Below are 21,786 nucleotides of genomic sequence, written 5' to 3' on the forward strand. Positions count from 1 at the left end.
TGCACAAAGGTGGTAAAAACTGACAGTTAACACAGTTAATGTCCAGGAATTGCTAGAATCTCATGTCACTATAATCTAAGATAATGAAGCAATGCCATCCACTCACAAGACCTTTCTCAGGCTAAAACTCATTGTGAATCAGCACTCCCCTGGCCCTCCAGTCTCTTGAAACGTAACAATATAAACAATAGTCCTGTTTTGGACACATTTATCAAAGGGGGCTATGGCAGACTCATTATCAATCCACACTAAACACACTTACTTGGATTTATGTCCAAATAAGTTTGCTTATGAAAGCAGATTTGTACACTATGACAAAGCAGCTGGAAGTTATAAAGGAAACAAGAGCCCACATTCTGCTGAAAAGTACCACCCACTCAATACAAGAGCAATTTCAATTATAGGACTTCAATTATAGGCTGGCTTCATACAATACAACTAGCCAACCATATTTTAGCCTGATATATTGTGCAAATATTTTTATTACAAGGTGCTCAGTTGTGAGGAGTTATTTTTTTTATATTTCCATAGAAAGATAGACATCAGTCAACCAAAAGAGTGGAAAAAGAGGGAAAGAGTAGGAGAAAAGCACATGTATTTTTCCATATCCCTTCTTCTCTTTGTCTTTTAATTTCAATTCCATTTTCTCAAATTATTTTTTTAAAGCAGAAGTGGCAAAATCTCATGAAAAACAAGATACTATTGACATTTACCCTGCTTGGCTGATAGAGTGGAAAGGCATTTTTCTTTATTAAAGCAGCATGACTGATCTGAGCGTTTCTCAACATCAACCCATAACATCAACTGTTATGGCAATATATATAGTCATGGTTTAAGGTCTGTTTATACTGGATTCAAATTCTGGCTCTCTAATCATCCTGAGGAAGCACCTCCAACTTTATGAATATACAAAGCTTTCTTGATAAACTCATTTGTTGGCTGTGCAAAACATTCGCAAGCTAAGCCAGCATTTTTATAGAAGAGAAAGCTAGATGAGGAGCATTAGTTGATCCTGACTATAGACGTATGCAATCACACAAGTACTTGCTCTAATTGCTCATTCCTTTTTATAAAAGTAAATCCAGTCCCAATGGGGGAAAAGAGATGATCAAGAAATAATCAAATTACCCCTGAAACTATAAGATCTATACATATAATTTTAACAGTGGTATCTAGAGATCTATTGTTGGAATCTAAAGATTGCTACACACATATTTCCTAAAACAAGAACTGCCCACACAAACTTAAGTGTGATTAATAGAAACACACTGTATGCTTTTCCATACTAATCTGGATTCTTCTTTAACAACCAGCAATTAATATTCCTAATTATTATGACTATTTCAATACTGAGGATTCATTTCCCAAATGTTGTCCTGCAAAAAAATGCTTTTTCACTTGTATAAAGCTATAATATCAACAGCTAATAAATATTCTTGAATCATTTCAGAAAGAGACTTTAACATTTTTATTGCATTCATTGTTAGACGTAGTTAACAAAATCAACATTTTAAAAAATGTTTCTTTAAGCTTCTTAGTTCATAATTTCCTTTTGTAATCTTTGTTGTGTACTGACATAGGAACTGTAATGAACATCCTTTTGGAAACTTGTCATGGGAAGGCTTTACCACAGAAAAAAAGCTTTGCATTAATCACAAACAATACATTGCAATCACAATGTATTCCCTTATTGTTGATACTAAAAAATATAGCAAAATCTAAAGCAAAGAGGCAGGCAATACCTTAGTTGTACTTTCACCACTCCTCTGGTATCTGTTGCGTTCTTGAATTTTTTCAGCAATCTCTTGTGCAATATGGCAAGCAGAATCATACAACAACAACCTTAAAAAAAACAAAGAGAGAGATAATATTAAACAGCAGTAAAATCTCTCTGTACTTTGGACAGCTTTTATTACATGCCTCAGTTTCCTCAAAAGAAGTTTGCTTTCATTCCTTCCTGTTTAGACTTTTATACCAACCACCTGTTGTAGCAAATAATCTATTAATGTTAAAGATATCAACTGCTATGAAGTACAGGAAATTCTCTCTCTCTCTCTCTCTCTCTCTCTCTCTCTCTCTCTCTCTCTCTCTCTCTCTCTCTCTCTCTGTCCTACTAAATGAGTAGAAAATGAGGAATTTGATTTATATTGATGTTAACACATGAATTTACTTTTTAAACATCTATTATGGAGGATTGCCAAGGCTACTGTTTATACAAAAACTGTTCCTATATTTAATTGTCCTAAAGTATAATAATTGTTCATACATGTGATTGTCCTAATATACATATGCCGAACTGTGTGGAGTTATAAATTGATATAAATATGGCAGGTACACCCAAAGCTATGAAGTATGAACTGGTCTTTCATTTCTCTATTTTATCAGATGGAGGTAGAAAAGATCCTAGGTAGCAAACTAGAGTGATTATCTTTCATACAAGCAAAGGGATACATACAGTATGAAAATGAGGCAATATGCACAAACACAAACAACTTTTAGTAGTTCAAGAACACCATAATAACTCTTAATGTAAGAGAAATAAGTTAGTTGTAAAAAAAGTCTCAATTTTGTTTCAAATTTAGGGCATATTGTAAGGAATTAGAATCTCAATATATAGAAAATCAAAACTTAATTTAGAGGGGGGTTTTCCTAAGAAATTAAGAAATATAATTTATTCTCATTTTCCATTATGAAGGTTGCTTCATTTTATTAATAGTTTATACAATTCCATTTTTATAAACAAAATGTTTTATTGCAATTACTATAATACATTATATTTTATAGCTAACAGAATTAATGTTGCAATTTGCAATTTATATTTTGAAATATCAACTTTCTTCAATGTGCTCATTTTCTTATAACTTGCTAATTAAATTATATATTACCTTACATATTATTTTGGGCATTACATTTTTATCAAGATAAATGTTATCTGATTAATTGAATTGCTGATGTGCACATCTTTAGGTGTTACTAAACAATATTTAAAATCAATTATGTTTATTTTGCAATAGCATTCAGAATATTTTTGAAAATTGAATCCTATTAATTTAAGTATAAATTATTAGGATGTTTTTTTTTTAAAAAAACACATTTTAATGGTATTCAAGTGGTCAGTTACTTGTACTATGAAACATGCCCACATTTTTAATGTGCAAAAGGCAATACAGAAATGTTTTATAAAAAAACTAAAAAGTACTTGTTGTCATTTAATGTAAGAATAATTATTAGTTACAGTCATGGTATCCGACTAAAACTGGGCCTCCTTGGGTCTATGATAATCAAAGATGATTTGCTGTACAAATCACAGTGGCCTTGATCACACATATTGCCGAATTGAAAAACATTATTCATATACAATAATTACACTTTACAATAAGTCAAGCCAAGCCAAGCAAATTATGTTATGGATGTGTTTGCACAATATACATGATTCCATCTGACATAAATCATGAGCAACTTTTGTTGTATACACTTTCAAATTTTCTAAACGTTTGCATATTTTTGTCACTGAATGTCATCAACATATGTGGATCCTACCGAAATGCACAGGAAATTTTGCTATACTAATAATGTTTCAGGTGCATCTTATTTATTTCAAAAAGAGCCATCCTATTAAGGCCAACCTATAACGTCAAAATGAAAAAATGATGTCTTAATTTAATTCACTAAGCCAGTGATGGCGAACCTTTTAGAGACCGAGTGCCCAAACTGCAACCCAAAACCCACTTATTTATCGTCGGTTGCCAGGTGGGCGTGGCCTACTGGGCGGGCGTGGCTGTGGTGGTCATGGCATACTGGGTGGGTGTGGCCAAGGTGGGCGTGGTCACCTCGATGTTGCTCATGGGAAGGGTTGCCTGTGGGGGCCGGGCAGGGTTGGGAGAGATCCAGGGGGTCTCTGGTGGCTGGGGCGGTGGATAGGAGGCTCATCCTGCGGGGTGAGGCGAGGCAGGGCGGGGGTGCCATTGTCGCAGGGCAAGGTGAGGCAGGGGCTGGGGTGGCTGCTGCGACACCATCGGCCCCTGCACACAGAGGCCAGCGAGCGCATGGGGGCCGACAGTGCCCGTCAGCAGCCACAGCCTGCCAGCCCCTTGACCGGCACACTCTGGGGCTCTGCACCCCGCCGCCAGCAGTTCAGAGAAGCCGCCACTGAGCTGGACAGCCGGCCAACAGCTGAGGAGGCGATGCAGTGGGTCATGCCCGGGAAAAGGAGAGCATGCGAGGCCAGGAGGGATGGGACAGGGGGGAGGGAAACCAGCCGTGCTGGGATACATCCGGCCATGTGGGACCTCAGTGAGTTAGCGGGCGGCTGGTTGAAGAGGGACGGTTGCCATCTCCGGGGCATGGCGCGCATGCCCACAGAGAGGGCTCTGAGTGCCGCTTCTGGCACACGTGCCATAGATTCGCCACCCCTGCACTAAGCCATTATATTACCTTTAGCTGCAATAACTGCAATCAAACACTTCCTGTGATCTCTTTTTCCTGTAGGAATTTTGGCACATTGCTCCATGGTGAAGCTTTTTGAAAGTTTTGTCAAGAATCACCTGACAGTGAGATGGGCAGCATACAAATTTAATAAATCAGGTTTTCCTGCATGAACTGCTCTTTTATATTTTACCATATTTGATGTGGCCACTCATATTTGATACCACTTTAATGTGGCCACTCCAAAGAATTTAACTTATTCTTCATCATCCATTTTTTTGCAGACTATCTGTATTGGGGGGGTGTGTGTCACCATTTATGTTAAATTTCAGATTAAGTTGTGGGATATACGGTACCCTGTAGAATTATCTGACATGAAACAAAAAGTATTCTTTCAGCAACAGCATCCAGGTTCTGAGACAGCAAAACATCTCTTAACCATAATATTACGACCTCTTTGCTTGATAGCAGGCATGAGATTCTTATTGTAGATAATTTCCACAAGGCAGTGGCCATATAGCCCCAATGTTCCCTGAATATTTCCCCAAAGTCTGGAGGATCAATAATTACATTACACATTATATGATTTAGTAAAATACATTACTGAACACTGTAATTCTGTCATTATGTATATTAACTCAGCCACTAGAGCTTTAAAATGGACCATGGGGATAGTTCATGCAATGCATAGGTAAGAAATGTGCTTTGTGAAAAATGGCAAAGACTTTATCTTTTAATTTTCAAATGTTCTTGAACATTTTAACTATGTTAAAAGTAGTAAAAACAGTATATGTTTTAGGAAATAAATGTTGCAGACTCTAATTCAAACATAATATATAGCAGACATATTTTAGATGCTTAATGTGTCATAGCAAACTTTGTTCTAAAATAGACATTGTTGGAGGAAAGCTGTGTATGTGAGCTGTGATATCCCAAAATCAGAAAGCTAGTAGCACCTTTTGAACTAACCATTTTTATAAAAGGCATAAACACATATAAAATTTAATAAAAACCGTTAGTCCAAAAACATGCTACCACATCCAATTTTGGTCCTCAAAGCAAGCATGTTTAATTTCTTCTACTACACCAAAATAATACAGAAGACTCAATTTCACTGCCTGTAGAAATTCTCCCATTTATTAAACCGAAGAGGAAGAGCAGAACACGGAGGTGGAGGAAGGAATGCGAGTCATGTGTTATAGCAATGTTTTTCAACCTCGTCCTCTTTCAAAGGGATGTACTTCAACTGGCTGGGAGTTCTGGGAGTTGGAGTCCAACTCCTCTTAAAATTGCAGAGATTGAGATCAATGCCTTCCAGGAAAAGGTGCGCATTTCATCTCGCCCCCTCCTCCGCCCCTCGTTCGCCAGGCACTTTTAGCGGCAAAGGGGAGAAGCAGGGAGCATGCGCAATGCCGAAGAGGAGGAGCAGCAAGGGGGGCCGTCCTTCGTGGGCTGCCCTCAGGCCCAAGCCGAAGACCGCCTGTCTCCCCCGACTTTGCTTATTCTGCCTGCTGGGACTCGCCACCAGCCTGCCCAAATGGCCCTCCGCGCCCTCCGTCACTCACCAAGGCTCCGCAGCCATCGCGGCAGCCGGCAACCGCAGGCTTCCTGAAGTCTACTATCTGCTCGGCCGGGAACTCTTCCGGCTCCGATCACCTGACTACGAGGCGTGCCGAGGCTCAATTTATGACAGCGCCCCCTTCGGATGATTGGCGAAGGCATCTTCGAGATGGAACTGGATTGAGTCGGAGAGAAAAGCGTGTGGCCATTTAGACTTTCGAGGCTCGGGGTTAGAAATCTGGTCTCTCAACTTGTGCTTTCCCCACGAAGGAATCGTAATCTGCATCCTGGACGGGGATCCCTGACTGAAGGAGACGTTTCCTTTTTGCAAAACCAAATGGGGGAAGGGGAATGCAAAAAGGTGGAGCTTGCGTTGCTCACAAACATGATAACGTTTGTAAATTCCGGTCCTTATAAGAATTTAGATAATTTGGAGCCGCGTTTCATATTGCTGATAAGGTACTACTCAAACACAAAGGTTGTGCCTTAACAATTCATTGGCTTTCAAAATGTCCAAAAAGTTTTTTTTTTCTTATCTGCCTGGAAGCCAAATTTTGCATCGGAATCATGGGACAGATGATGAGGCATTCAGTGGCTGAACTGCCCATCTCAAAAAAAACCCAACAGCATTTTTCTCCAAGGTCGAACCTTTTTTTCCTAACTCTTCCCTCTGCACATGGCTTTGTAGGGCCCAAATCTGAGCCATAAGGTTTGGTGACAAGGCAAGGATATGTACTGAAACTTAATGCTCACTATAGGTAATGAAAGGAGCCATGGATATGAAAGCCCATAAGAAACATGAGGAGCTATGAAAACAACTGGTTGAGTACCACTGAAATAAAGGCATAGTCTGTCTCCACGTCATATTGACCCAAGTGCTTTAAAATAGCCATAAATAATATTGATACAATACCTAGAAATCCTGGACCATTGAAATTATAATAGTAAAACACAGTTTCTTTCTATTATCACTTTGTCCTTAGAAATGAATGGCATCCCATTAGAGGCATGGCTTAATGACGTTGGAGATGGTCTTTCTCCAGCAGTTCAAGTCCTGTGCCCAGTTGAGCTCCCATCACACACCTCAGTTTCTGAGCACCTAGCAATTTGAAAGCATGTTCTCTGTGAGTAAATAAAGAGGTACCACTTTGATGGGGAGACAAGTTGGTGCTCTGTGCAGGCAGTCAGATTCCTGCCAGCTCTGAATCTTCCCAGTTGCAGTGCCTGTTTGTGAGGCAGTTCCAGGGAGAGAGGGAGCCTTGGATGATGCTGCAGGAGGAGCAACTTGCCTTTTTGTTTGGTGCGAAGTCAGCTCACCCTCCTGTGGCACACTGTAAGAAGTGTGCGAGCATTTCCTACAACAATGCTGGTAACTTGACAACCAAACTACTACATTGCTATAGCATTATGGTCTCCTGGCTAATGTAACAATGCCATCATCATCATTATCATCATTATTATTATTATCATTATTATATCCGATGATACACAGCATGCAATGCCGCCCATCAGAAAGCAATTCTAAAGCAGGAGGCATAGATCTCTGCTCAACACTATTAGGCTTTCTCTATTATACTGGCATCCTGAAAGATTGGTGAGGAGATAGTGGTATACTCTTTTTTCCTTAGGTACAGGTAGTCCTCGACTTAGAGCAGTTCATTTAGTAACCATTCAGAGTTACAACAGCACTGGAAAAAATGACATGACCGTTTTTCACAGTTACAACCTTTGCAGCATCCTCATGGTCACGTGATCAAAATTCAGACGCTTGGCAACTGGCTCATACTTATGACTGTTGCTGTGTCCCGGGGTCATGTGATCAGCTTTTGCAACTTTCTGACAAGCAAAGTCAGTGGGGAAACCAGATTCACTTAACAATCATGTTACTAACTTATCCACTGCAGTGATTCGCTTAATAACTGAGGCAAGAAAGGTCATAAAATGGGGCAAAACCTTACTTAACAAATGTCTCACTTAATAGAAATTTGGGGCTCAATTGTGGTCGTAAGTCAAGGACTACGACATATAAGATACCTATGTAAGAAAGGGTTGTTTAGTTAGCTGAGGTAACTTCACAATTATCTAGAACGGGTATCAAACTCGCAATGTCTCGTGACGTGTCACGACATATCGTGACTTTCTTTCCATTGCCGGCACTGGGGTGGGCACAATTTCGCTGTGATGCATCTGGCCCGTGGGCCAGCACCTTGACACCCTTGATCTAGAACCATGATGATATGTTGTTCAATCTTGACCTAAAAATCTTTTGGGAATGGGGGAAGGGTTACATAGGATAGATAAGAATTTTCTGTTGTCTTCACTTGCTCAGTATATTCAAAAGCACATTTTCTTGTTTAAAATAATGCTTACCAGAAGTCTTTTCAATGCACAAGTTAAAAAGAAAGGAATACAGTTGTATCTTTTCAAACAGTAAATCTGTTAATATACTGTTCAGAGTGCCACACATTCTAAACCCAATCAATGGTCCTCAGAACATTCATTGGGGAAGTTCAAAGTTTAATAATTAAATGGATTATTGTTGTTAGTTGCGAAGTCGTGTCCGACCCATCGCGACCCCATGGACAACGTTCCTCCAGGCCTTCCTGTTAGGCATTAAATGGATAATGTTAGGCATGGCCTCTAGTAACATTTCTATTAAAGACCCTTTCACCTTCTTCAGCAATCAGTTCTTCTTGAACATACCAAAAAGGTCGCACAAAAGTCTGAAAGTAAACTATTCTTTAAGAGAATAGTTTGGCTTTGAAGTCAAAGTGCAAGATTCTGTTAATGTGCTCTTACAATAAAGTAGAATTAGCTCATCTAGTCTTCTCTTTTGTCTGGTTTCCCTGGGTGGGCTGACAGACTGCAGCTGATCTGAAAGTGGATTTAGAAATGACAGGTTACAAGAATGATATGGAAAAAGATGCTACACTATGCATACAAAAGAAACCAGCTGATGTCTTAATAATTAAAAGAGGATATACAAATTACTGTCAGCCCTTCCAAGTAACCCAGGCTGGGAATATAACTAGAAGAACTAATTCTGTTTTATTATAAGGCTACATTAACAGAATCTTGTAGTTTGCTACTTTTAACTGCTTACGACTGTTTCCTACTGGTTGTTTTTTTCTCTGAATGTTGAGCCACTGTGGGCTCCTGCCTCTTTTCTCTCATTGTTTCCCAGGCAGCATTTTTTCCCTTTGTTTCCCAGGACCAACCATACATTCTGTTACAGCAGTGGTTCTCAACCTGTGGGTCGGGACCCCATTTGGGGTCGATCGACCATTTCATGGGGGTCGCCAAGCAAGGCTGTCCGCCATTTTTTTGTCTGCCATTTTTTCCCCTTTTCCGGCGGGTGCCTTACCTCCCTTGGGCTGGACCAGCTGGTGGTCGGCCTGCTCCATCTCTGCCACTTGCCAGCTACGCCTCGGCCGGCGCAGGGGGCAGAACCACGCATGCGCAGTGCTCCCGGGCAGGGAAAGTCCTCGACTTACAACCGGTTGGGTAGTCCTCGACTTACGACCGGTTTAGTCCTCGACTTACGACCGGTTTAGTCCTCGACCTACGACCGGTTTAGTTCTCGACTTACGACCGGTTGGGGTTGCGGCATTAAAAAGGTTGAGAACCACTGTGTTACAGTGAACTGGATGATTTTCCTATCTTGCGTTTATAAAAGTGGCTTGTTAAAGCTTTGAAGAAATTTGTGAGGGGGGACAAAAAAATGAATAGAAATTAGGTTCTAGTACATTATTTGAAAGAAATAAAGATCAATATTGTCCTGTAATGAAGTAATTTATCTATTCCTTTTCTTTTTCTTTACTATATTCTTTTTTTGTCTTTTCTATTTACTTTTTCATTTCTGCACCTTCTATTTTTTCTTTTATACTTTTTTACAGTTTATATTCTTATTTTATTATTTAAATTATAATTTTAATAAAATTACTATTAAAAAGATATAATTGGGTTTCTTTGTCCTTAAAAGTAATATATCAACAATTTAAGAGAACTAGTGGTGTTCTTAAAAGGAAGTCTGTGTTCAATGGCAAACTGAACAGTTTATCTTTCGTGCCTCTCTGAAATTCATATTGCACATTCTGACTGCAGGATTCCTGGTAGCTCCTCAGAAAAGCGTCCTTCACAAATTGAAAAGCAGTAAATTAAATATTTGTCTTTAAGATTCTAAAAATTAGACTTTTTATTCAGACAATGTTGATACACATGGTTGTGTACAAATAGACACACAAACTCTACCATACTGTATATATTTAGAACAATAAATAATGTCAAAAGTTACATTTATAAAGAAAGATAAAACCAGCAGAAGAGATGAAAAACAATGCCGCATAAAAAAATAGAGTATCCACAAGGACTATCATATATTTAATTGTCAGGGAAAATCAAAATGTATTTATTTGGTACTAGAAAGACTTTAATGTAGGAGCCAGCCAGAAAATTTCTACTGACAAGATGTCATCGCCAAAATAATTCTTCTGGAAAATATCTGTCTCAGTAGAACTCTGGCAAGGAAATTTAGAGGTTCTGTTTAGTGCAGTTTGTTGGGTTGGCTTTAAAGAGTTGATATGGAAAGACATCTGTCAACTGTGCCTGTATAGGTAATAGGAAATTGTAATGAAGACATAAGTTGCATCTCTCAAAGCCTTGAATGGAGCTCCCTAACATCTATAATATTAGAAAAGACAATTCAAAGACGCTGACAAAATTCGTCAGACAAATACCCGCAGAGTGAGGGTGGGCAATGAATGGATATGTTATATCAAATCCAACCATTGTATGGTGTCAGTGTGTTTCTCAATATTTTTGGGGGGGATGCAGGCAAAGTATTAACATAATATGTGGAATATCCTCAATCAAAAAAAAACCTTTGCCCTTTTTTTACCTTATAGTAATATTGTACTGATAAATAAGGGTAAAGGATTTTACAATTTCAGAAAGATTCTAAATAAATATTCACATCCTGTGCTAAGTACATTAGGCTACAAGCATATTCTACAGTTCTTGGTCTGCAGCTACAGTGTCCCGCATCCTTCCATTTAAGACTGATGTTTTTCAGGTCTTCCTGAAATGTTTGGCACCAGGATTCCTTTGGCCTTCCTCTTTTTTCTGACCACATGGTACTATCCAATTGATTGTGGTCTTTGCTGGATGTTGCTTACTCATGTGGAGCACATATCTAGCAAAATGCATTCTACATTCTGTCACTATTTCAGAGATTCTATTGACAGAGTCAAATGCTTTTTTAAATCAATAAAGTTAATGGTCATCTGTTTTTGATACTCCTTATTCTGTTCAGTGATATTTCATAGTAGAAGTTCTGTTCATTGCATAAGCGACCTTGTCTGAGAAGAAATATTATATAATAAATAATATGGATGATGGTTACGTGTGTAGATGGTTGGGAAAATAAAGATGCATCCAATTCAAACAATGAATGACATACAGGCTTAATATATGGGCCATACTATGTTTACTACCCACTACTGAATTTTGATGAAATTCATATTTGTTTCTTGCCAAGTACTGTAAAATTCATTCATTAACTGATACCCTCTGCACAGCCAAGTCATTACTGATATGGTATAACATAATGGTTCAAAGCTAATGTGGTGCCAGGAGCATCAATTATTTCCTGGAAATCCCCAATTTAAATGCTTCCCTAAATTTGGTTCAATTTGATTCTTTTAAATCTCAAGAGTACAGTCTATTGATGCCTTTCATACCAAAAGCCATCTGAGCATGGTAGAATTTTGGTTAAATGAGAAGGTAGCATCCATCCTCTCGCCAGGAATAGGGTTTGGCTGCAACCCATTGTGCCATGCAATTTCTTGCTCTCTCTTCACTGTACTGAACTCTAGCAAATGGGATTTAAAAGATGCTGAGCTCAGTTCTCCTCTTTACAGTACACATCTGACATGAAGTAATCATGAAACATTCATTATATTCAACTACGTTGCTCATCTGGAGGGAATGGGGCCTTTTGCATTTTTAATTTCCTCCCCATTAAGATCTCATGAAAGAATGATCCCTTGCTCAGAGTTCTTTAATTAGTTCCTTTTATACATCTCCAGTTGGCCTGCTCCAATTCATCTAGTAGAATATTGGAAACAATCCTCCATATTGCTGCATGTTGAGAATATGCAACCAGAACAAAAAGCGGGGGGAGGGTTGAGAAACAAAGGAAAACAATATTTGCAACTTATCTCTCTTTGTACAGAAATTCTAGTTTGGGATCATGGGCAAAGTTACAGAAAAGTCTTTGCTGCCATCTATTCATCATCCAAATTTTTGCAGCCAAGATACAATAACCTTAATTTTAAAAAGCTAGTATTATTTAGAATTGAATAGCAGAAAAAAAATCACAACAATAAAAAAAAAATTTGGAGCATAGCTGAATTGTGTGATTTTCCCATTGAAAATATAGTGATGGTTTTGGGTAACTTTAAAGGAGGATTAGAAAATTTGGGGGCTGTGAAAATGGGAAGGTCGACACCGCTGCTCTGTGCTCTGCCCACCCACTCACTCACTCACCTGCATGGCTCTCCCTGCGACCGCTTGTGGCGAGTTGGCTGTGTGGAGTTGTCCTGCGGCCAAGCTGACCATGGCGAATTATCCTACCTAGACCCTGTCAGAAAAGAAGGCTGGACAGGCCAAAGTCTTAATTAGGCCAACTTATATTTTTATAAATGATAAAGGTTTTTATGATTCCCAATGCCACAGTCAGCAATCAATAGACCAAAGAACTGAAAGTGTCTGTGGAGACTATATGTCCATGAAGTTATGAGGAATCAAACTCAATGCAAAGGATTCTTATACTATGGAAAGGAATTTTCCAACTTCATTATGCAGACACAGATAACGCTCAGAAATCTAAAGAGGTTCTGGACATTTCCAGTTTTTAAGGTTCCTATCTATAACTAAAAATTGTATCAGAGGAAGAATGAAGACGTAATTTTAATATTAAAAAAAAAAAATCCAGTTAGCTGAGGTCCAAAATTGAGCCTTTCTTTGAAGCTCAGGCTGGATGACCATCTCCCCAAAGTTCACTTTAACTGCCTCTATTGAGAAATGGGCACTGAAAATGAATGTAGTTTTCCAGGACTTAGAAGGACTTTGGGCAACTGCAACTGAAGGAAAAAAAAATCATATCATGAATTAAAGTGGCATTAAGTTGCTTTTGCTTTCCCATATAATACCAATGTCATTTTAGTGCTTGCTTTCCGATACAACTAAGACTACAAATTAAAGCCACGTGCTTATTGATGACGACTGAGATACATCTACTCAACATTACATTTTAAACATGTGACCGATTAATCCAAAGCCCTTCCCAGACTAGCCCTGAAATACATTTATAGCACCTTTGTTTTCATAGACACCAAATCTCATAGCCATTTAGAAATGTGAAATTTACTGTTCACCTGATTCTATTTTTACCTTCAAGCAGAAACAAAGGAACCAGTAAGAAGCAGTTTGAAAGTCAACTTCTGTGTTTTATGTTCCATCAGTTCAAGGACATTTAATCATCAGAAGGGCAGAAATTAAGAGCCTCCTAAGGGGACCACACCCCCGCTGCTCCATCTTCCATGTACCATGTTTTGCTTTTCTGATACACATGGAACTCTTTCTCTCTTGTTTTTTAGCAGTGTTGCAAGGGAAGTCGGGAAGATAAAGTTTACCCTTCCGAAAGTAAACGATCCCTTTTAATGGTCTTGTTGATACTCTGATCACTATCTTGCTTATGTAGATCTTGCCCGTCAGAGAGGCATACAGTAAACAGAGACAAGTGGGTAGGTGGGGGAACATTTTACCACTGTTTACAGCAAATAAGAATCTCCTTGGGGAGGTCTTACCTGTAAAGGAGGCTCAGGTCCAATAAATTAAGCACAGCAGCAGAGCTTTGTGCAGATCCTTCAAGCAAGGACAAGAGATGAAGTATATCAGCCCCACTGAGGGGACTTTGACAAATTGCACTTTTGGGAAAAACACACAAATTCCAGGATGGATATCCTAAAGGACAGCAACTTGGCTACCACACAAGGTAAATAAGGCAGCTTAAATGATCATTTTCAAGGAGCAAATATTAAAGCAACCAAGTGAGGAAGGAGAGGGGGAGCGGGAAGGGGGTGTCCATCCAGATCTTATACGTCTGTACCTATTTGTGTGGCTTGAGAGCCTGACTGGCAGTCTATTCACTTAGAATGAGCTATGGCATGACAAGACACATTGGATTCTGCTTACTGCGGGTATTTTTGCATTGGCTGAGGGAAACTCAGGTTTTCAGAGCTACTGGGGCAACAGTTATATCTCTGCTTCACCTGCCTAGATGGTAGAAGCTTTAGTCAAGAGGTGGCATGCTTCTCCCAAATGTTGTGCCAAGAACGGAGCACCCCAGAACATTTTGCAATTTTAGAAAAGGATGTGACTTGAAGCACAATACTAGTTTCCTGTATGCTTGCATGCTTGCAGTGTATTTATCAATACTTTCTTTTGTATGCAAGTAAAGCATTAACAATGTGTGGAATAGCCCAAATCATAAGAACCGTGGTGGCGCAGTGGTTAGAATGCAATACTGCAGGCTAATTCTGCTGACTGCCCCCTGCCAGCAGTTTGGCAGTTCAATTCTTATCAGCTCAAGGTTGACTTGGCCTTCCATCCTTCCGAGATCAGTAAAATGAGGACCCAGATTGTTGGGGGCAATATGCTGATTCTGTAAACCACTTAGAGAGGGCTGTAGAGCACTGTGAAGCAGTATATAATTCTAAGTTCTATTGCTATTGCTATCATAAAGCAAAAAACTCAGTTTTTTTTAACCTTATAATATTGTGCTGACAAATGAGAACTGTAAAGCAGGGTTTTAGAAAGGGTTTAAACCAGGCATGTCGAGCCCATGGGCCATGGGCCGCATGCAACCCTGGATAGCTAGTAATGTGGTCCCATAAAACTAATAAAGCTATAAAAAAGAAAGTTTGTTATTCATATTTATTTATATTACATATTTTAGATGTGGCCCAAAACAATTCCTCTTCACTCAATGTGGCCCAGGCAAGCCAAATGACTGAACACACCTAGTCTAAACAAATGTTTAGGAAATAATATTGATGATGGATATCTCTGCAGCTGGTTGAAAGAAGAAAGATGTAGCTAATTCCTATAATGATTGTCATACACTGGGCTTAATATACTGGGCTATACCACATTGTTTCTCTACCACTGAATTCTGATGAAATGGAGCCACACTATTTGTTGTCCAATAATATCCATGCTTTTTTTAACTTGCCATAAGCAAAAAAAATCATTACCATGTTTGGTACAACATGAACAGTAAATCTAAATTTGGAAAAAATATAGATTTATCCTAGTTTTCCATTACAGCTATGTTAACTTTTTTTAGAAGTAAAAAAAAGTATGGTAAATAATCTTATTTGGTTGCAAAATCAGATTGATACTTTGCATTACATGCAGATATTGTTTTGAATATAATCTCCATTAAACTTTCAATGTTTAACCTCAGGCACATCAGTATAGCCAGAGCTAGTTCACTATATTGTACAGGTAATCCTCAACTTAAAACAGTTCATTTAGTGACCGTTCGATGTTACAACAGCACTGGAAAAAGTGACTTATGACTGTTTTTCACCCTTACACCCCACGGTCACGTGATCAAAATTCATATTCTTGGCAACTGACTCATATTTATGATGGTTTCAGTGTCCTGGGATCATGTGATCATCTTTTGTGACCTTCTGCCAAGCAAAGTCAATGGGGAAGTCAGATTCACTTAATGGCCATGTTACTATCTTAATAACTGCAGTGATTCACTTAACAAGCAAAGTTATAAAATGTGGCAAAACTCACTTAACAACTGTCTCACTTAGCAATAGAAATGTTGGGCTCAATTGTGGTTGAAAGTTGAGGATTACCTGTATATTGTTGCTGGTATTTTTAGAATTTCATGTTTCTTCTGCCTAAATGTTTATTCACCATTCCTCATCCCTTATTATATGGAAGTGGCCCACTTCCAAGTGGGGTCAAGCTTCAAGAATGTCAGTAGGGCCCATTTTCCTTTACTAGAAACTGTTAGTGTTCCTGTGAGATGAGGTTATTATTATTTCACTTTATATCCAGTCTTTCTAGCCACTGAGTTCAACATATATGCAGGCTCAATATAATAGGAAAGTTCCCAGGATTTATTTATTTATTAAATGTATTACCAATCAATATCAAGATATTCAATCCAGTCTAGGCTTCCCTACTTTGTCTTCATTCTCCAGAGATCCCAAGCCTATTTAGTATTATGCTGAACTCATAGGAAGCATTCAGCTAATCTCTATTTTCTATGAAGCCTAAAAGCTTTGATGCTCTTATGGCAAGCCCTAAGGAATGTGTTGTACCAGCAAATTCTGATAATGTAGTAGGCCAGTAATACGGAATCTGAAGTTTTTCCCCCAAACCTGGGTTGAATCAAATAGAACACAAAGATGTGTTGCAGCCAGTCTATTCAACACAGAATGGCCTCACTGGAATGTTGCAGATACACTAGAATAGGAGGAAATCTTGTTTTCAAGTGTAGAGAGGAAGCTCTTATTTTTGTTGTCTCATGAGCTAAGTGGGGCCAAATTCAGTAGAAGTTTGAGCATCATGGCACTCAAAATTAACACTCTCCTTTTCTCCCTTCTAAGAGCAGACAGCCTTTTTGCTTTATAAATACCAGCCCCTTTCATTCTTTCTCCTCATTTAATGGGATAAAAGTTGAGTCATCTCTGCCCAGTCTTTATTTCTTCTTAACCAATGAAATACAATAATAGTTATAAATTGCTCACAGTCAGATCTTGAGAGGAGTTGCTATTGTATACTCAATCAATTAGAATAGAGCTGGAAGAGACCTTGGAGGTGTTCTAGTCCAACCCCCTGCTCAAGCAGGAGACCCTATACCAGAAAAGTGGTTGTCTATTCTCTTCTTAAAGCCTCCAGTGATGGAGCACCCACCACTTCTGAAGACAAACTGTTCCACTGGTTAATTCTCGTCACTGTTAGGAAGTTTCTGCTTAATTCCAGATTGCTTCTCTCCTGGATTAATTTCCATCCATTGTTTCTTGTCCTGCCCTCTGGTGCTTTGAAAAATAAGTTGACCCCCTCTTGTTTGTGGCAGCCCCTCAAATACTGGAACACTGCTACCATGTTTCCCGAAAATAAGACCTGTTCTTTTTTTTTTTTGCCACCAAAAGAGGCACCAGGTCTTATTTTCGGGTGTGTGTGTCTTTTCCACTCACTTTGTAGCAGCGACACCGATAGCCTTGCCCAGCCGGGCCATTTCTTCTGTGCTGAAGGAGCAGTTTCATTAGCCCAAAAAGCTAATACAGTCCTTGGTTGTATAAACAGAGGCACAGAATCAAAATCACATGAAGTATTAGTACCGCTTTATAAAGCCTTAGTAAGGCCACATCTGGAATACTGCAGCTGAGCACCGAGCTATGGAATCCATAGCTTGGTTCTCGGCTACACAGGCCTTCCAGAAAGGCCTCTGCAGGCCAAGCTCCATTCTCAGCTGTAGAATGAAGCTGCTCCTTCCTGCTCCTTCCTGCGAGGCAAGTGTCGATCCATGGGAGGCCTGGCTGCAATGGTAAGCTCCACCCCCACACCGCTATCCTAGCTTGATTTTTAGATATGCATCTTGCGCCAAAACTAAGGTTTATTTTGGGGGTAAGGCTTATTTTCGGCCCACCCCCAAAAATAAAGCTAGGTCTTATTTTCGGGGAAACACGATATCATGTCACCCCCTAGTCCTTCTTTTGTCTAGACTAGTCATACCCAATTCTTGCAACTGTTCTTCATATGTTTTTGTTTCCAGTCCTTTAATCATCTTAGTTGCTCTTCTTTGCACTTTTTCCGAAGTGTCAACATCTTTTTTGTAATATAGTATCAAAATTGGATGCAGTATTCCAGGTGTGGCCTTACTAAGGCTTTATAAAACGGTACTAATACTTCACGTGATTTTGATTGTGCCTCCGTTTATACAACCAAGGATTGTATTAGCTTTTTTGGCTGCTGTCGCACACTGCTGACTCATTTTTAAGTGATTGTCCACTAGAACTCCAAGATCCCTCTCACAGTTACTCAACTGCTATCTCTACCAAAGAAACACTTTATTTAAAAAATATAGAGATGGAGTCTTTTTGGCCAACCCCAAACCCATCCTAATACATTTTGTAAGAAGGTTTTGGGCTTTTGAGGAAGAGGACTTCTAATCCATGAACGCTTTTGTATGCACCGTGGTGTAGTGACTAGAATGCAGTATTGTACGCTAATTCTGCTGACTGCCGATTGCCAGCAGTTCAGCAGTTCAAATCTCACCAGGCTCAAGGTTGACTCAGCCTTCCACCCTTCCGAGGTTGGTAAAATGAGGGCCCAGATTGTTGGGGAAAATATGCTGATTCTGTAAACTGCTTAGAGAGGGCTGTAAAGCAATGTGAAGCGGTATATAAGTCTAAGTACTATTGCTATTATATAGCAATAGTACTTAGACTTCTAGATATTGCTGGAGCAGCATTCCCAGGAGATTCAGGTACCATGCCCAATATTATTGTAAGGGATGATGGACAGTGAACTTCTACAAGGCCTGGAGGTGCATGTGTTGGCTGTGCTGTGATAAACTAATTAATGTGATTGAATATTCCGAGAGATTTTATTTAATTTTTTTATTTATGAGAGAATTTTTTTTTATTTATGAGAGATGTTAGACACACGTAGGATATAGGCAATGCCAGAAACTTTCCTTTCCAATATATTTCACAATGTACAAGGTTTGTCAGCCAAATGGGGTCACAAAGAACTTTGGAAAGTAAAGAACTCAGCAATTATTCATTCCTGACCTGGTCTCTCTTTCTGAAGTTTATTGCATATTTAGTATGAGCCAGCTAACCTAACACGGTTAGAATCAACAAATCCAATACACAGAAGTGCAGAAATTGCAGAATGTAATGTTATTTGAGCAAATGAATAAATAGCAGTTCTTATCTTGTTACCAAGAAAACTACAGGGACTTATCCAGGCAATTGCCAGGAGTCAGTGCAGGCTCAAAGGGACTCACATACTTGCCCTGTAGCCTACATTTTTAAAGAGGTCACAGCTAAACAACACTTTCTAACAATGGCCCAGGTTTTCCTCCAGGGGGAGCACAATGATAGCTGAGGAACTGAATATGCCACCAGCATACCATAAAGCCTTTTTGTTTGTTTTAATGCAGGGATGTTTGGTTTAGTCTTTCAAAAGGTTCAGGTGATCAAATAAGTGCATGTTATGATGGTCTAATGCTACAGTGGTTCTTCCCTGGCACAATTTACATACCCACCCCATACCAAGGCTGCTGACATCCTCTCCAATCTGCTTTGCTCTAGGATTCTGGATAAGATATTTTCCTATCCTGTGTAGCAGCTGTTTGTTCTTAAAAATTTCTATATCAATCTTCAGTACCCCAGGCCTCTACCTTGCTCTTTTAGGTACCAACCTCCCTTGCCCTTTTCTGCTGCTTTTCGAAGTCCATTGCTTTCCATTTTCTTGGAGCAGAGTTTAGTTCTTTTTTTTCTGGCATGAGTGGTATTGGCACTGAAGATTGGAATGAATCAAGTTCAGAAACTGTTTCCCCAGAATTGTTAATAATAACGGCAGATTCATCTTGCTAACACTTAGCATTCTGTTAACACATGTTATAACACTCTTGCATTATTAAGTTGTGCTGCAGAGAATCCACAGAAATAGAAGGCATTCACGGATGTCAGCTGCTCTGGCTGAGTGTTGAAAATGAAGAGTAGCAAGTGAGAATCAAATGTAAAAATCATCTGGAAGATTCACATTATCTTGTAATGATGGCTTCAATTATATACATCAAATTTCAAAATATGTGCATTGTACCACTCTGCACTGCAGGAAGTTTCACTTTCAGCCAGTTCATAGTTTTCTGATTTTTTTTCTTTTTTTCCATGATTCTAAACTATACTCCGCCTTCTCCACCAGCTGGACTATATTATTTTCATGAAATCTGATGGATATTACATTACAGGATTCAAAATAGATTCCCAACTCTCAGGAACATTAGCAGCAGATGACACTTAATGCGCAACTGCCATAATAGGTCCATCAGCAAGTCCTATACATTCACTACATAGTTATCTATCCTGAGCAGATACTTTTCACTTGATTGTTATTTGCTCATCTTTTCCTTTTCCCACCCCCCCACCCCCAGCCCTGTGTTTGTATAGCTGACACTAATAGCTCTGTACTGGCGTTTCTATTTTGGTAGTTTTCCTCCTCTGCAGTACAACAGTAATGTAACAATGCTATAAATGGCTAAAGCACAGGTGTTAAATGAATACTAAACATTTGCATCACTTCATGGGTAGCTTTTATGAAGAAGTCTGGGAAAATAGATTTGAATACCCAGCAAATGGAAACTTATAAGACTAAACCAGTGGTGGGATTCAGATATATGAAAACCAGTTCTCTGTGTGGATGCCGCTTCCAGAAGTCTATTCTGGGCTTGGGTAACAAAAAATTAGCTACCGGTTCTGCTGAAGTGGTGAGAACTGGCTGAATCCCACCACTAGACTAAACCCCTGTAAGGTTATCGGCCCTTGGCAAAACTTGAGAAATTATAAAAAAATCCAATCATGAAAACTGAAGCAGAGGCTTCTTAAAGGTACAGCACTTTATTTTCGATCGAAATAAGTCCTGGGTAGGAACACAATCTGAACTCTGGCAACAATTGTGTTCAGAAGTGCCACACCTTGGAAAGTTAGTAGCATTGCTTTATAAACTTTGTTAGCCAATGAAAATCAGACAACATGGTCATTACATTGTAAGGAAGACATTAATCATTCCTGTACACTCCCTTATTCCCTCCTTCAGTACATCCCATCCATGTACATGTTTCCCACGCTGATGCAAATGCTGATTAAAGAAGCGAGATAGCAATAGTTAGGCTAAACAATTCCTTTTTGTTCCAGTTACAGAACCCTTCATCCTCATTCACAACAAAGAATGTCCACCCAGTTCCAGGGCCTTGCAAATCAAACTAATATCACATCCACAAACTTTTAGTTTCACCTTTAAATAATGTGTAGTATCTGTTATCAACTGTATTTTCAACTTCTTTTAGAGATGGAAAGAATTAGTGTTACCCAATTATTACAAACTTCATTATTTTATTTTGGTTATACTCTGTTTTCTTCTCCATCTCTATCGGGTCACGTATACAACATGAGAGACCGAGCTGGAACAATGTTCATTTGAGGGGCAGCTTACTTCCATAAACAGTGCAAAAGGCAAGGACATCTATGGTATATATGCTATTATTGGTGGAGATAGTGGTTGTGTTCTAGCTGCACTTCAAGAAAATCAAGATAAATTACAACATGGCCACATCATTCAGCTGGATCGAGCAGAACTATGGCCGCATTTTTAATAAGAAACAGAAAAAATTATTCTGTGAAATAAAATAAAATGTTTACTGCCCCCATCTAAAAGACAGCCATTGTTCATGTACATTCTGAGAAAGGGAGATTGGGTCATAAAAACTAAAGAAATCCAAGAATATTTGAAAAGCTGAAACAGAAAACTGTAGATTTTGAGATATGTTGCATATCTCATATCTTATTGTACCAAGTCTCCTTCCCCCCCTCCCAACAAATCAAAATGTAAGGTTACTCAGAGATGAAAACTAATGTGATCAACACTACCTTTGTTCATTATATTTATAAGATTTAGTCAAATTTCCACCCTATATTTTCT

General features: G+C 39.0%; 1 protein-coding gene across 1 annotated transcript in view; it reads right to left on the reverse strand.

Moving 5' to 3' along the window:
• The window catches only part of STX8 (syntaxin 8), an 89,378-nt gene extending 83,303 nt beyond the window's left edge, over window positions 1-6,075 (reverse strand). The window contains exons 1-2 of the mRNA XM_015815200.1: window positions 5,991-6,075; window positions 1,743-1,842 (exon numbers count right to left, since the gene is read on the reverse strand). Of these exons, the coding sequence (XP_015670686.1) occupies window positions 1,743-1,842; window positions 5,991-6,007 (117 nt within the window). The 5' untranslated portion in view covers window positions 6,008-6,075. The remainder of the gene's footprint in view (window positions 1-1,742; window positions 1,843-5,990) is intronic.
• Window positions 6,076-21,786: the final 15,711 nt, after the last annotated feature.

The sequence above is a fragment of the Protobothrops mucrosquamatus genome, unplaced genomic scaffold, assembly GCF_001527695.2.
Source record: "Protobothrops mucrosquamatus isolate PMUCROS unplaced genomic scaffold, P.Mucros_1.0 scaffold325, whole genome shotgun sequence".
Lineage (NCBI taxonomy): Eukaryota > Metazoa > Chordata > Lepidosauria > Squamata > Viperidae > Protobothrops > Protobothrops mucrosquamatus.